At 35.5% G+C, this 17,890-nt stretch overlaps 1 protein-coding gene across 3 annotated transcripts in view; it reads left to right on the plus strand.

Moving 5' to 3' along the window:
• Positions 1–508: 508 nt before the first annotated feature.
• Positions 509–17,890, plus strand: part of RPS6KC1 (ribosomal protein S6 kinase C1) — a 208,398-nt gene continuing 191,016 nt past the window's right edge. For all 3 annotated transcript variants that reach the window (XM_031937352.1, XM_031937354.1, XM_031937353.1), the window contains exon 1: positions 509–651. In XM_031937352.1, coding sequence (XP_031793212.1) covers positions 547–651 — 105 coding nt within the window. In that variant the 5' untranslated portion in view covers positions 509–546. The remainder of the gene's footprint in view (positions 652–17,890) is intronic.

A 17,890-nucleotide genomic window follows, 5' to 3' on the forward strand; every position in this document is an offset into this window, starting at 1 on the left:
CAGAGGCTACGTGGGCTCTCACAGTGATGGGGTGAATGGGAGTGAGGAAAGAGAAATTTTGTATCTCCACGGAAAGACTGAGAGTGATAAGCGAGCGGGGAGATAGTGTCATCCCGAAGAGGCTCTCTCAAGGGGAATTTTTTGGTGACAGAGGAAGAGGGGGATATTTGAGTTTTACAGGATCAGAGGCACGGGGATATTCTTGACGCCACCCGGTTAGACTTCCGGTTCAGGGTCAAGGTCCGGCTGTTCCAGACTTAAGCTCAGGAGCCACTTGCGCCAGCTACCGAGCCCCGCCCCAGTCTGAATCCGCTTTGACTCCGGAAGCGGTTTTCCCGACCCGGAAGCGGAGCGGCCCAGAAGTCGCGCGCACTAGGGATGCCCAGGATCCGCCTTCTGGGGCTCCTCCTCCTCCTCCGCGGTCTCCCCGGGGCTGTGCCGGGAGGGCGGGCAGGAAGCCGGCCGAAGATGCTCTGATGGTCCCGGGCGGACGGTGGCGGTGGCGGCGGCGGCGGCAGCGGCAGCGGCGACGGCGGCGGCGGGAGGATGTCCTCGCCTCGGGAGCGGGCTGCGGAGCTGGCGCGCTTCTACACAGTCACCGAGCCGCAGCGGCATCCGAGGGGCTACACGGTGTATAAGGTTACCGCCCGGGTGAGTGAGGGCCGGGCGCGGGCGTGCGGGACAGAGGGAGGGTCGCGACGCGTGCGGCGGGGGCGGCGGGAGAAGGGCGGGCAGATGGGCCAGGGTGGGGCTCAGGCTGCGGCCCACCGGTGCTGGGGAGGTGGGCCCCGATGCCACCGCCGCGGTGACACTCCGCCCCTCGCTCACTGCGCGTCCCCCGAGCACCCGGCGTCCTGCGTGGGTTTTGTACGTGTGCCTTGTCCCTGTGCGCTCCCTGAAAGCAGGGCTGTCATTTTTTGTTCCTCCCCTCCCCCTCCCCACCGGTGCCTTGGATGGGCAGGTGCCTGGCTGTGGCCGTTCCTTGAATGAATGAAGGAGTTTTTGGAGATTGAGCGGAGACAGATGCGTAGAAGTGAGCCAGGGAGGGTGGGGACAGGGGACGGAGACGGGATAGGCTGCCCTAGCTTCAGGTGAAGCATCGATGTTGTCAGACACGGAAGCTTGGAGCGCTCCTTGCCCCGGGGGGTCCCCCAGGTGCGCGCAGGTGGGCTTGGCTGGTGGTCCCAGAGTACACTCCTCATTCAGTACGCCTATTGGTGTAGCCCTGCCCCAGGTTCTAGAGCCCCTTTGGGCAAGGTGTTGCCGCCTCCCTTGAGATACCTACAGTCTGTGTGACGAGACACAACCACAATATTACACGCTAAGTTCAATAGAATGGTGGTCTATGCGTTCTCCAAAAGGAATATTGCATTTTTCTCTGTAGGAGTGAAGTGATTCTCCTCATTGTAAAAGGCCCATTTTGTTTGAAATCTTTATGCTTTAGTGAAGTTGATTTTTGTGACAGATATGAAGGAGTCAGGTGACCTGTTATGTAAAGCTGAATCTAGAGGAAGGTTCTCAGCATCAGATATTTTATTGAATGTCTTGTGATGAGTATTCTGTGAGGCATTTATATATTTCATTCTTCGTTAGAGATGGAGAAAGTAGAGGTTTCTGCGCCTTTTCAAGTTTGTGTGCACATACACATACATATACAATACCAGCAGACATATGCATAAATATGATATATAGTCACTTATATATACCTGGATACGTATAAAGAAGTTAGATAATTTAGGGTAATACATATTATTTAAATAATATATTACCTTCCAAGTGTTACTTAAAATCGTCTAGCAGACATAGACTAATTTTTTCAAACTAGTAATTATACTAAGTATATGCTAATTTAAAGAAGAGAAATCACTGATACCTGGAGTAGTCAGAGAAGACATCAAGGACAAAATCAAGCTCAGGTCCTGCTGACTGTATGGAGATGGAATGATATATGGATATATAGAGAATGGAAGAGTAGATACAGAGCATTGATGGGTAGAATGGAAAGATTAGGTTTTTGGGGAGAAGATGTTGAGTAATGAAAGATTTGCTGTACTTGGGAGCCTTGTCAGAAAGCATTATGAGGTGCTGTTTCATGGTTGTACAGGACATTTTGTAAGATTAAGGGGATCCATAAATCACTACTAAAGAAACTAATTTCTAGAATATAAGGAGATGTATAGTTGTCAGTTTTTTATGTTTTATCTGGTAACGTTACCGATTAAATGTTTAATTACTTACATTCTTTGTCCCCATCAAAGTCCTATTCTATTGTCTTCTTGTGGAATGAAAGTGACCTTGGAGGAGGTCATGCAATAAAAAAGCTCCTCCTAAGCCACGTAGGCTTTGAGTATAAGCCTAACCATATATTACATGGCTTTTGTTCAGATACCACCCTAACTAAATTTGGACAAGCCCATTACAGTGGTGAATATTATTCTACTACAGCAATTTAGGAGCTCCTTTATTAAGATGTTAGAATTTGCATCAATGGAGGAAGCATATCACTGATGACATCATAGCTCAATATGAGCTATTCAAGTGAATGATTAAAACTTGTTCTTTTCTGATATAAGATAGGATAGATTTACAATCCAGAACTTAAATATTTGTACCCAATAAGCTTTTTTAACTTTGTCACATAGCTAAATTGTAGGGATTGTGAAATTATGATTATCAGTAAATGTTTGATTTGTATATCTATTTTATACATCTACATACCTGGGGTTGTTAAAAATTTATCCAGTGAAAAGGGGTTGGAAAAAGTTTGACAGCACACTGTAATAAGGAACTCTTCGTTACAAAAATTTTTAACATAAATTTAAAACATAATAACAAATATTATATTATTATTCCCTGAATTAATATTTTATTCATATTTAGCCCATGAAACACTAAAACAAAGAGATTTTAACAATCAGAAAGCCTGATTTGCACTGCTGGAATGAATTGAAGTGGAAAATAGCTTATAATAGTTTCCCTCTCCTGCCCTGCAGTGACATGTATTTTATTTATTTTTTTAAGATTTTGACTGACTTTGTCATTGGTAAAGTTATTAAAATATTTAGTCCAGACAAAATTAACTTTTTGTTTTGTTTTTTGTTTAGGCAGTTGGGGTTAAGTGACTTGCCCCGGGGTCACACAGCTAGTAAGTATTAAGTATCTGAGGTCTTATTTGAACTCAGCTTCTCCTGACTCCAGGGCCATCTATTGTGCCATCTAGCTGCACCTGATAAAAATAACTTAAAATAAATTTTCTTTTTTTGGAATTGTGACTTTAAAGTTAACCAATCTGTATGCCTTTTCACCCAGCCATACTAATACTAGTAGCTCAGTGAACAAAAAAAGAGCAAAAGGATCCAAACTTACAAAAATATTTATTGCAGTTCTTTTTGTAGTAGCCAAATATCAGAAAGTAATGAAGTACCCACATGCTGGTGAATGTCCAAACAAATTTAGGTATATGAATATGGTGGAATATTGTTGTTCCATAAGAAATTATGGAATAATTTCAAAGGAGACTGTAAAAAAATGAATTGATGCTATTATGAACTGAATTAGTTTCACTGAAGTAAACAGAACTAGGAGAACAACTTGCTTCCTTCCTCCCTCCCTCCTTCCTTTCCTCCCTTCTTTCCTCCCTCCTTCCTTTCCTCCCTTCTTTCCTCCCTCCTTCCCTCCCTTCCTTCTTTCCTCCTTTCCTCCCTTTCTTCTTTTCCCCTCTCTCCCTCCCTCCCTCCCTTCCTTCCCCATATAGCATCACAAACCACAAAAAATAAATTTTTTTCCAAATTACATGTAAATATAACTTTGAACATTCATTTTTGTAAGAATTTAAGTTGCAAATTTTCTTTTCTCCGTTTTTTCCCTTGCTTCTCCCCTCCCCAAGGCACCAAGCGATTTGATATAGATTATACATGTATAGTCATTTTAAACATATTTCCACATTAGTCATTTTGTGAAAGAAAAATCAGAACAAAAGGGAAAAAATCTCAAGAAAAACAAATACACAAAAAAGGTGAAAATAGTATTCTTCGATCTGAGTTTAATTTCTATAATTCTCTCGGCATGCAGATGGTGTTTTCCAGCCCAAGTCTGTTGGAATTGTCTTAGTTCTTAAGTATTACTGAGAAGAGCTAAGTCTATCATAATTGATCATCAGAAATTTTGCTATTACTTTGTATAATGTTATAGGAGAATAATTTATGCAGTGACAGTATTATAAATGACTTTTAAATTTAAGTATTGAATGACTTTTAAATGCAAAGATAAATTATAAGTCCAGATGATTAACTATGCCAAAGAGGTGATGAATTTCAAATGCAAAATAGACATTCATTTTTAGATGTGGCCAATGTGGAAATTTATTTCACTGCACATATATTTTTGTTATGAGAGTTTTTTCCTTCTCTTTAAAAATTTGTTCAGTTAGGGAACTAGTAGGAGGGAATGATAATTAATGCTTATAAAATAAAATCAAAAGTAATTGTTAATGTTTTTAAACAGGTTTCTTTGAGTGGTGAAAAACATTTTTCCTTTGGAGAATTAAGTAAAGAAGTGCTCCTTTGAGACTATCACATGAAATAAATAATCAAAGCAAGTTGATGCTTGCACAAATGTGTGTGTATCTCTCACAGTGTATTATACCTAGACTTATAACGTCAGATGATATTCTCCAGATTCTTAGTCCTTGCAGTATATTTCTGTGGAATAGGTCTCAATGATTTATCAAAGTAGCACATTCTTCTATTTTAGTAGTAACATTGCTTTTCTCATTTTGTCTTGTTTTAGATTTCTTCTATTTTCTTTAGGCCAATAGGCTTACTAGATGAACTATTTTCCAACTACCAACATATTCTCCAGTTTAACTTTTTACTATTTTCTTACTTGTATTGGATATGTGGATGGTCAAAATTGAGACAATAGTTGTATGTTTATTTAATTTTTTGCTGTCATTTGTGTAATGTTCTTCTCTAAAAATATATTGTTCTCTGGGAGCAGGTTTCTTGGGGGGCTTCTGGAGGTAGCCTTAGTTTCAGTTCAGAGTAATAATCACCTCAAATTCAACCAGAAGTTAAAGTCCAGATCCTTTATTTTCTCTTTCCAAGTATTGTCTCCTTCCTTGGGCCTGGTTAGCTTTCTTAGAAGCCTATCTCTCTTCTTGGTTCCAAGAGCTCTTGCCGCTAGTCCTTTGCCTCTGCCAGCTTCAGCTTCTCTTCCTCTGAATGTCTCCAGCCAGCACAAAGGTGGAAGTTGGAATGAATCTGACTCTGTCTCTGAGAGTGGGCTTGTGGGCTTCCTCCTTAGTGTGCTTGAGAGCTCCTCCATATATATGCTGTCTTAAAGATGTGAATCTTGTGGAACTCTAATATGTACTAAGTACATCTAGAGAACTTTTAAGCATTCCACTGACTGAGCACCTTGTAAGAATTCTAACAGTTTGTAAGAGGTAATGTAAAAGACAGTGAATTTGGAGAACGATTATCTGTGTTCAAATCCTATATTGGCTCCTTACTATCTGTATAGCATGATTTCAAGCACTTCCTAACTTCTGCGGTCCTCAGTTTTCTCATTTGCAGAAGGAAGTACTTGAAGGTCCCTTACAACTTTGAATTTTATGAACCTAAAAGAATCCTGAGATAGTTGTTTTTTTTTTTTTGATCTTAGAAAATTTGCAAAAAAAAAAAAAAATTCATAAAAATTTAGAAATTTACAAAATTCCTGAAAAGATAATAGGTCTTTCAATACTGTGAATTAGTGTTTCTCTGCATATTATTCCATGACTTATAATAGAAAGTAATTGAAACAAGACTTTATGATATACTGGAAAAAGCATTGGACTTTGAAATCAAGATACCCAAGTTCTGGTCCTTGCTCAGGCACTAATTTGCCAGTAATTTGGGTAAATTACTTAATGGTTTAGTTTTCTCATTCTTAAATTGAGGACACTTATCAATGACTTAATATTTTCTGGCTCTATGATTTGTTATCTTTTATCACTAATTCATGGATACTCATCTTTTAATGAAGAGAGGGGTTGCAATCTGATACACAGAAGGAACACACATTAATAAAAACAAGTTTTTGTTGTTGTTGTAGTTGAGGCAGTTGGGGTTAAGTGACTTGCCCAGGGTCACACAGCTAGGAAATGTTAAGTGTCTGAGACCAGATTTGAATTCAGATCCTCTTGACTTCAGGGCTGGTGCTCTATCTACTGCAACATCTAGCTGTCCCAATGAAAACAAGTTTTAAAAAATTTGATGTATGCCAAGGGTTCTGATAAAGGCCTCATTTCTTAAATATATAGAGAATTGACTCAAATTTATAAGAATACAAGTCATCTCCAGTTGATGAATAGATATAAGTAGATAATTTTCAGATAAAGAAATTAAAACCATTTCTAGTCATATGAAAAAATGTTATGTCACTATTGAGAAATGCAAAATAAGACAACTGAGGTACCACTACACATCTCTCAGATTGATTAAGTTGACAGGAAAAGATAATGACAAATGTTGGAAGGAATGTGGAAAAACTTGGGACACTAATGCATTGTTGGTGGAGGTGTGAATTGATCCAAACATTCCGAAGAGCAATTTGGAACTATGCCCAAAGGTCTATCAAACACTACATATTCTTTGATCCAGCAATGTCTCTACTGAGCCTGTATCCCAAAAAGATTATAAAAAAGGAAAAGGATCCACATGTGAAAAAATGTAGCAGCCCTTTTTGTAATGGCAAGGACCTGGAAACTCTTTGGATACCCATCAGTTGGAGAATGGCTGAATAAGTTACGGTATATGAATGTGATGGAATATTATTGTTCTATAAGAAGTGATCAGCAGGATAATTACAGAGAGACTTGGAGAGACTTCACATTGCTAAGTGAAATGAATAGAACCAAGAGAACATTGCCCACAGCAACAAGAAGATTATGTGATGATCAGCACTGAGGAACGGGGCTCTTTGCAACAATGAACTGATTCAAGGCAATTCTATTAGATGGAGAGAGCCAGCTGTATCCAGAGAGAGGACTGTGGGGATATCACAATATGGTATTTTTTTACCTTTTGTTGTTGTTTATTTTCTTGTTTTTTTTTTCCCCTCACTCTTTTGATCTGATTTTTCTTGCATAGCATGATGAATATGAAAATACATTTAGAAGAATTGCACATATTTAATTGCACATGTTTTTCTTGCTGTTTTGGGGAATGGATGCAGAGAGGGAGAAAAATTTGGAACAAAGGCTTTGCAAAGGTGAATGTTGAAAACTATCTTTGCATGTATTTGAAAAAATAAAATACTATTAAAAATATTTGGTGGTCAGAAAAAAGTGGAGTGAGATTTAGAGGTAGAGGAGAGTATGGACCATGCACAGCTGGTGTGGTATACTTACCTAGCATCAGAAGATTCTACAGCGTTAGAGCTGAAAGTCAGGACTTAGGAGGTCATCTAGATCAGGACTTCTTAAATTTTTCCCATTTGTGACTCCTTTTTGTTTGAGAAATTTTTATTCAACCCCTGATATAGATATATGAAATAGGTATACAAATCAAACATTTACTGATAATAAATCACAATTTTATACCCACATTCAGTTACATGACCCCACATGGGGTCATGACCCACAGAAGCTTTGATCTAGGACAATCTTTTAATTTTGTAGATAAGGAAAATGACTCCCAGAAGGGTAACTTTTTCAAGTCTAAATAGGTAGTAAATATCTGAGCTGGAATTAGTGCCCTTCTGACTTTAAACATAGTGTTTGTTTCTTTGTCTTCTCCTTCCCTCATCTCTTCTATCTGCTATTGTCATTTTCTTCTCTTTCTGTCCTCCATAAGATTTATTATGCAGAACAAAATTGTAAGAAAGCTGCTAAGCACTCTCCTTATGGAATTTTCTGTGAGGTATTTCTGAAAACTTTTTAAAATATATCTTCTAGAGCAGAGACAATTCCAAATTCTTACCCTAACCTCCAAAGATCATAGTAAAGATTGAGGGAAGAGTTTGTGGGTTTTCTAAGCCAGGAAAAAGGTAATTCTCTTATAATATTCTCATCAGTGCTGAAGTTCAAGGTAGTTCAATGTTGTTTTTTATTTAAACTATTTTTTGTAGATATCTTCTGAATTTTACACAAATCTTAGAGATCTTAAAACATAGACTTTTAAAAAATTATAACTTCAGAGAAGACATTACGAGTTATGTATCATATTTTATAATAGTTAAAACTGACATAATATGCAAATACAAAAAAAGAAATTGGGTTGCTTATTTTTAGTAATGACATTTAACACTGGATCTCCCAAAAGATTGAGCATCTAAATTGTTACTTAACTTTTGTTGTCTTTGAGCCTCAAACCATTTCAAATATTCTCAAACAAGTCTTTTGAAAATGTGAACAAAGGGCTAAATACTGAATGTTGTGAGGTCAAAAGGATGATTTTTAGGTATGCCACATTAGCATTGACTTTGTCATATATATCATACTTTTGAAATGAGTAATTTCTTTCTTTTTTGTTACCCTTGAATAAATCCAGTTGTCTTAGGAAATAAAGCTAATATATGTCAAATATAAGATTCTTTATAATTTTGTAATTGTTTCTCTTTATCACTTGCTTCCTTGTTAGCTACTGGCTATCTTCTTAGAAAATCTGAAAAAGGATTATGAATCTTTTAGGAGATCCAAAAAAATGGGGAAGAATGGATTCTATAGTCTTTTTCCACGTGGTTTATCTGGAAGAAAGAAATCCATGATGAATAAGGTGTGGCAGCACTAAAAGTACGGTGAGGGGTATGGAGGAGTCTGCTCTACAATAGTAGTAGGTCATTCTGAAAGATTACCCTTCTCTTCTAAAAAATAACTCTTCTATGTAATTATAGTTTAGTTAAATGGTAGGCCATTTGATTAGCATATTAGAGCCATTTCTGGTAACCTTTACTTAGAATTTATTAAAGGAAATTAATCTTTAATGAGAGAAATGGATTACAAGAGCCTCATGGATTTTCCTTCCCCTTTCAGATTATGTTTCAGGAATGAATTCTTTCCTCTTTCGCCTTCCCTCTTCCCTTCAAAAGAAACTTGATGTTAAATGAAAAGCAATAGAAGCAACCTTCATTCTTTTGAGACTTAGAATTTTTTTTCTCATTTAAAAACACAAATTCTATCAGCTATTTCTCATGGCTTGTTGATGCAAATACAGAGTATAACTTTTTCTGTAATGTAATGCTTTTGTAAATTGAAGCATACTTTTTAAAAACAGTAAAACTTATTATTTAAAGGAAACCTTGCAAATCATTCACTTCTTAAACCTCAGGAGATAGACATTTTCTGATGCCATTATTTTGAATTCCTCTTCTATTAAATTCCTAGGGGAAAAATGTTGATGTTCTTTGCTTCTACTTTCCCATTTATTCATTTTGTGAGTTAGTTTCTTAACTTTATCATTTAGCTGAACCTTACAATTCATCTCTTAATTGTGAGATCTGATGACCTCAATCCTCATTCTTCTTGGTCTCTTAGCTTCTTTTTGTGTGTGTGTGTGTGGTGTGTGTGTGTGTGTGTGTGTAATATGTCATATATATATATATATATATATATATAAAAGCTTCTTTTATATCACCGACATTGGTGATAAAATTAGTCTTTCCTCCTGGATACTCGTTTCTCTGGGATTTTGTTTTGCTGTTTTCTCTTGATTTCCTCCTGCTTGATTAACCATTCTTTCTTAGTCTTCTTTGCTGCTTCAGTAACCATATTATTCCTTCCAAGTGTGAGCGTCTTCCAAAACTTGGTTCCTATCTAGCATTGGTCCTGTTTCATGTGGGATTTTTTTACAGAGGGCTTACAGAGATAACTGAAGTTATAGTGGTAATAAATGACAGGTAGGATTTAAACCACATCTTCCGATTCCAAATCTATTGTTCTTATATCACAGAACTTTGACCTCTTTAAAACAAGGTAAAATCCAAACTTTTCAGTCAGCATTTTGAAGATTATTCACCTATTTGTCCTACTGACATTTATTCATTTGGGTATTTATTTATGGAGTAAATTTTATTGGGATCTCATTCCATTGGGGTTATTCTTCTCCCCATCCATCCATCTATCTATATCAGTACTTCTGTAGAGAAGTATTACTACCTCAAAAGTAGTTAGTATTACCTATTGGAAAAGGTGTTCAACTTGAAGTCAGGTGAGACCTGAATGTGAAGATGCACTGTAAAAATGAATGTAGTACAAAGGGCTATAAAAACTATGCTCTTTGACCAGCAATACTGCTATTTAGTCTGTGTCCCAAAGACATCAAAGAAAATAGAAGAGCACCTATTTTTTTTTTCCTTTTCCTTTTTTTTTTTTTTTTTTTTTTATTTAATAGCCTTTTATTTACAGGTTATATGTATGGGTAACTTTACAGCATTAACAATTGCCAAACCTCTTGTTCCAATTTTTCACCTCTTACCCCCCACCCCCTCCCCCAGATGGCAGAATGACCAGTAGATGTTAAATATATTAAAATATAAATTAGATACACAATAAGTATACATGGCTAAACCGTTATTTTGCTGTACAAAAAGAATCATACTCTGAAATATTGTACAATTAGCTTGTGAAGGAAATCAAAAAATGCAGGTGGGCATAAATATAGGGATTGGGAATTCAATGTAATGGTTTTTAGTCATCTCCCAGAGTTCTTTCTCTGGGTGTAGCTGGTTCAGTTCATTACTGCTCCATTGGAAATGATTTGGTTGATGAAGAGCACCTATTTAGAAAAATATTTGTAGCAGCTTCTTTTTGTGCAAAGAATTGGATATTGAGGGGATGCCCATCAGTTGGGGAATAGCTAAATAAGTTCTAGTATATTATTCTGGTGTGTGTGTGTGTGTGTGTGTGTGTGTATAAACAAGTTCTTTTCTGATATCAGAATAATGTGCCAGAACTTGTTTATACACACACACACACACACACACACACACACACACCCCTTATATAAATCTTATATAAACTGATATGAAGTGAGGGGAACAAAACTAGGAGAACATTGTGTACAGTAACAGCAGTGTTATAGGAAATGAGGCCTTTCTCAGAGAAACTTGCTACAAATTTCACTCCTTTCTCTCTCCTTCCTTCTAATTTTTGTTTTCCTTCTAATTTTAGCTGCATTAAGCCTTTTAATTTCATATAATCAAATTTACCTATTTTTCTTCTCATAATCCCCTTTAATTATTATTTGACCATAAACTCTTTTCTTATCTATAGAACTAACAGATGTCTTTTCTATAACCCCCCCTTCCATTATGATATCACCCTTAATATTTACATAATTTATCTGTTTGTATTTTATCTTGGTTATTGTATACTATGTTGGTCTTTGCCTACTTTCTGCAAAATTGTCTTCCAGTTTTCTCAGCAATTTTTGGCAAATGTTACGGTTTTTTATCCCGAAAGCTTAGATCTTTGGGTTTATTGTGTACTAGGTTACTTACTATGGTCATTTACAACTGTATATTGGATACTTAACATATTACACTGATTTATCACTCTTCTTTTTAGTCAGTACCAGATTGTTTTGATGATTAACACTTTGTAATATGGTTTGAAATTCTTTTGATATTCTTGCCTTTTTGTTCTTCCAGATGAAATGTGTCCCTATTTCTAGATCTATATAATAATTTTTTTGGTAGTTTGATTGATATGGGACTAAATAAGTAAATTAACCTAAGTAAAATCACCATTTTTATTATATTGGCTTGGCTTACCCATGAGTAAATAATATTTCTCCAATTGCTTACATCTGTTTTTATTTGTGTGAAAATTATGTTCTAATTGTGTTAATGTAATTCCTGGGTTTTGCAGGTAGACTTCCAAATATTTTATATGGCCTGTGATTATTTTATTTATTTATTTATTTTCCCATTACTTTTTTTTTTTTAATTCTTATTTTTTATAACTTTTTATTGACAGAGCCCATGCCAGGATAATTTTTTTACAACATTATCCCTTGCACTCACTTCTGTTCCGATTTTTCCCTCCCACCCTCCACCCCTTCCCTTAGATGGCAAGCAGTCCTATATATGTTGAATATGTCATAGTATATCCTAGATACAATGTATGTGTGCAGAACCAAACAGTTTTCTTGTTGCACAGGGAGAATTGGATTCAGAAGGTAAAATAACCCGGGAAGAAAAATAAGAATGCAAGCAGTTTACATTCATTTCCCAGTGTTTTTTCTTTGGGTGTAGCTGCTTCTGTCCATCATTGATCAATTGAAGCTGAATTAGGTCTCTTTGTCAAAGAAATCCACTTCCATCAGATTACATCTTCATATTATCGTTGTTGACGTACATAATGACCTTCTGGTTCTGCTCATTTCACTTAGCATCAGTTCATGTAAGTCTTTCCAAGCCTCTCTGTATTCATCCTGCTGGTCATTTCTTACGGAACAATAATATTCCATAACATTCATATACCACAATTTACCCAGCCATTCTCTAATTGATGAGCATCCACTCAGTTTCAGTTTCTTGATACTACAAAAAAAGCTGCCACAAACATTTTGGCATATGTAGGTCCCTTTCCCTCCTTTATGGTCTCTTTGGGATATAAGCCCAGTAGAAACACTGCTGGGTCAAAGGGTATGCACAGTTTGATAACTTTTTTGGCATAATTCCAGATTGCTCTCCAGAATGGTTTGGATTAGTTCACAACTCCACCAACAGTGTGTCAGTGTCCCAGTTTTCCCACGTCCCCTCCAACAATCATCATTATTTTTTCCTGTCATCTTAGCCAATCTGACTGGTGTGTAGTGGTATCTTAGAGTTGTCTTAATTTGCATTTCTCTGATTAATAATGATTTGGAACACTCTTTCATATGAGTGGTAATAGTTTCAATTTCATCATCTGAAAATTGTCTGTTCATATCCTTTGACCATTTGTCAATTGGAGAATGGCTTGGTTTCTTATAAATTAGAGTTAGTTCTCTATATATGGTCTGTGATTATTTTAAATGTGATTGATTTCTCTTTCTAGCTGTTCAGTCTAGGTTTTGTGGAAAAGCTGATGATTTATTTGAATTTATTTTATATTCTGAAACTTTGCTTGAAGTTATTTTTACAACTAGTTTTTAATTGGTTTTCTAAGGTTCTCTAAGTTTATTTTTTTGGTTATATTTCTCTAGTTCTGAGAAGGAAAAGTTGAAGTCCTCACTAGAATGGTTTTACTGTCTGCTTCCTCTGATAAGTCACCTAACTTTTCCCTTAAAGATTTGGATCCCATTTGGTGCATACATGTTTAATACTGATAATAGCTTTATTATCTATGTTTCCTTTAACAAGATTTCCCTGATTGTCTCTTTTACTTAATTCTACTTTTGCATTGTCTAAATCTTGATTCTTATAGCTACCTTTTCTTCTTCTTTTTTTAATTTCACATGAAACAGTGTATTTTGCTTCAGCCCCTTATTTAAATCTATGTGTTTCTTGAAATATGTTGTTGGATTCTCAGTTTCTAATTCATTCTGCTATCAGCCTTTGTTTTTATGGGTGAATTCATTACTTTCATACTGACAATTATGATTATTAACTGTATTTCTCTACATCCTATTTTCTTCTGTTTATTCTCCTTTAAAAAAAAATCTTGTCCCTCTAAAATTATTTTGCTTCTAATCACTGCCTTCTTTTATTTGCCCTTCTTTTTTATAATTTCTTCCTCTTCAACTTCCTTTTGGATAAAATAGGTTTCTTTTACCAATTGGGTATGCTTGTGTATGTATGTATGTATAGTATGTATGTATGTGTGTGTGTGTATGTATTCCCCTTTTCTTCTTTTGAAACAATGTATATGACGTAGTTTTTTTTTTTTTTTTTGCAGTTTCATGTGCAATCGTCTTTTTATTATACTAAGTATGCAAATACTTGGTTTTCCCCATAAAGTAAAGATAAACTTATTTATTTATTTATTTATTTTTTATACATGACCAAAACGTTATTTTGCTGTACAAAAAGAATCAGACTCTGAAATATTGTACAATTAGCTTGTGAAGGAAATAAAAAATGCAGGTGGGCATAAATATAGGGATTGGGAATTCAATGTAATGGTTTTTAGTCATCTCCCAGAGTTCTTTCTCTGGGCATAGCTGGTTCAGTTCATTACTGCTCCATTGGAAATGATTTGGTTGATCTCGTTGCTGAGGATGGCCAGGTCCATCAGAACTGGTCATCATATAGTATTGTTGTTGAAGTATATAATGATCTCCTGGTCCTGCTCATTTCACTCAGCATCAGTTCGTGTAAGTCTCTCCAGGCCTTTCTGAAATCATCCTGTTGGTCATTTCTTACAGAACAGTAATATTCCATAATATTCATATACCACAATTTATTCAGCCATTCTCCAACTGATGGACATCCATTCAGTTTCCAGTTTCTAGCTACCACAAAAAGGGCTGCCACAAACATTCGTGCACATACAGGTCCCTTTCCCTTCTTTAGTATCTCTTTGGGATATAATCCCAGTAGTAACACTGCTGGATCAAAGGGTATGCACAGTTTGATAACTTTTTGAACATAGTTCCAATTGTTCTTAAATGGTTGGATTTTGTGAATCCAGTTCCACCAACAATGTATCATTGTTCCAATTTTACCACATCCCCTCCAATATTCGTCATTATCTTTTCCTGTCATCTTAACCAGTCTGAGAGGTGTGTAGTAGTTTCTCATGAGGTGTCTTAATTTGCATTTCTTTGATCTATAGTGATTTGGAGCACCTTATATGAACAGAAATAGTTTCAATTTCTTTATCTGAGAATTGTCTGTTCCTATCCTTTGACTATTTATCAATTGGAAAATGGCTTGATTTCTTATAAATTAGAGTCAATTCTCTATATATTTTGGAAATGAGGCCTTTTATCAGAATCTTTAACTGTAAAAATGTTTTCCCAGTTTATTGCTTCCCTTCTAATATTATTTGCATTAGTTTTGTTTTTACAAAAATTTTTTAACTTGATGTAATCAAAATTTTCTATTTTGTGATCAATAATGATCTCTCTAGTTCTTCTTTGGTCACAAATTCCTTCATGAGTGAGATTTAAACAATGATCATTTTCCCTTATTCTCCCCCCATTGTAAAAGTTCTTTGTGTGCTTCTTTTTTGTGAGATAACTTTCCCTATTCTTCTCTTTCTCCTCCCAAGGCATCTCTTGTTTTTGCCTGTTGATTTTTTTTTTTTTTAACATCATCCCAACATAATTGACTCACTCTCTTATGCTCTTTCTGTGTAGAATCCTTCTAAATGCCCAAATAATAATAATAAAGGCCTTAAGTTGTCTTCCCATATAGAAAAGTAAACAGTTTAACCTTATTGAGTCACTGCTGATTTGTCTTTCATGTTTACCTTTTTTATGTTTCTCTTGAGTCTTGTATTTGAAAGTCAAATTTTTATTCAGCTATGGTCTTTTCAGCAGCATGTTGGAAAGTCTTTTATTACATTAAGTGCCATTTTTTTTCTCCTTAAAACATTATACTCAGTTTGGTAGGTTTTTCTTGTTTGTCATCCCAACTTTGTTGCCTTCCAGAATGTCATATTTCAAGCTCTCTGCTCCTTTAAGGTTGTAGTTGTTAAATTTTGTGTAATCTTACTGTGCCTCCATGATTTTGAATTTTTTTTTTCTTGCTGCTTGAAGTATTTTCTATTTAACTTGAGAGCTTTGGAATTTGGCTATAATATTCCTGGGAATTTTCATTTTGAGTTCTCTTTCAGGTGGGTATCTGTGGATTTTTTCAGTTTCTCTTTTACCCTGTAGTCTTAAGATATGTGGACAGTTTTCCTTGGTAATTTATGGAAATATGAATATTTATAATATAGCTCTTTTCTTTGATCATGGCTTTCAGATAATTGAATAATTTTAAAATTATCTCTCTTTAATATTATCTCTTTTTCCAGGTCAGTTAGTTTTCCAATAAGATATTTCACAATTTCTTCTATTTTCCCCATTCTTTTGACTTTGTTTTATTGTTTCTTGATGTCTCATAGAATCATTCAGTTCCACTTGCCCAATTCTAATTTTTTTAAATTTTTTAAAGCTTTTTATTTTCAAAACACATGGATGGATAATTTGACAACAACCTTTGCATAGCCTTGTTTTTCAGATTTTCTCCTCCTCCCCCCACCCCTTCCCCTAGATGGCAAGGAATCCAATATATGTTAAACATATTAAAAGCAAACATTTTTGCACATGTGGATTCCTTTCCTTCTTTTAAGGTCTTTTTGGGATATAGGCTCAATAAAATGTTAAATCTAGTATATATAAACATATTTATACAATTCTTTTGCTGCACAAGAAAAATCAGATTTTAAAAAAAGAAAGTAAATGAGTAAGAAAGCAAAATGCAAGCAAATAACAAAAAGAATGAGAATGTTATATTGTTATCCACATTCATTTCCCATAGTCCTCTCTCTGGGTCTAGATGGTTCTCTTATCATAAGATCATTGGAACTGGCATCTATCATCTCACTGTTGAAAAGAGTCACGTTCATCAGAATTGATCATCATATAATATTGATGTTGCCATGTACAATGATCTCCTGGTTCTGCTCATTTCGCTTAGCATCAGTTCATGTAAGTCTCTCTAGGGTTCCCTCTGATTTGAGGTATTATTTCAAAGTCTTTTTGAGGGGAATGTTGGAAGAGATCAGCTGAGTATTTTTCTACTCCACATCTTGGTTCTGCCACTGAAGTCTCTCCAGGCTTCTCCTGCTGATCATTTGTTACAGAATAATTATATTCCATATTCATATACAATAACTTATTCAGCCATTCTCCATCTGATGGGCACCCACTCAATTTCCAGTTTCTTGTCTTTATGAAAAGAGCTGCCACAAGCATTTTTGCACATGTGGGTCCCTTTCCTTCCTTTTTTGGAATAATGCTATAAATCTTTGCTAATGTTTTATTTAACATGTTTTCTTTGGGTCAATTTTTATATGTATGCCTTGTCACATATATTTTTAAATTCATATTTGTCATTTTTCTAGAGCAATAATATTGTTGATGTGCCATCCTTTCTTTATTTAGTTTTTTTTAAAAGCTAGTATTTTTTCTTATAATAATAGTAATAGTAGCTTTTTATTTTCCCAGGTACATGCAAAGATAGTTTTCAACGTTCACCTTTTCAAAAACCCTGTTTTCCAAGTTTTCCTTCCTCTCTTCCTCCCTTTCTCCTCCCCTAGACAGCAAGCAAAACATGTGCAAGTAAACATGTACAATTCATCTAAACATATTTCCACATTCTTTATGCTGTGCAAGAAAAATCAGATCAAAAGAGTAAAAAAATGAGGGGAAAAAAAGCAAACAACAACAATAACAAAAAGTGAAAATACTATGCTTTGATCCACTTTCGGTCTCCATAGTTCTCTTTTTGCATGAGGATGGCTCTTTTCTTTCCAAGTCCATTGGAATTTCCTTGAATCACCCCATTTTTGAAAAAAGCCAAGAACATCACAGTTGATTTTCATCTTGTTGTTGTGTACAATGGTCTCTTGGGTCTGTTCACTTCACTCAGCATCATCAGTTCAGTAAGCCTTTTCAGGCTTTTCCAAAATCAGTTTGATCATCATTCCTTATAAAATAATAGTATTCCATTACATTCATATACCATAACTTATTTGACTATTCCTCAACTGATGGGCATCCACTCAATTTCCAGATCCTTCACTACGAAAAGGGCTGCTACATTTTTGCATATGTGGGTCCTTTTCCCTTTTTTTATGATCTTTTTGAGATACAGACCCAGTAGAGAGGCTGCTGAATCAAAGTATATTGTGCCATTGTTTATCTAATTTTACCCCAGATGTTGAACATTTGAATTTTTTCCCTTTTTTTTAAAAATAATCAAACTAACG

Source organism: Sarcophilus harrisii, chromosome 4, assembly GCF_902635505.1.
Source record: "Sarcophilus harrisii chromosome 4, mSarHar1.11, whole genome shotgun sequence".
Lineage (NCBI taxonomy): Eukaryota > Metazoa > Chordata > Mammalia > Dasyuromorphia > Dasyuridae > Sarcophilus > Sarcophilus harrisii.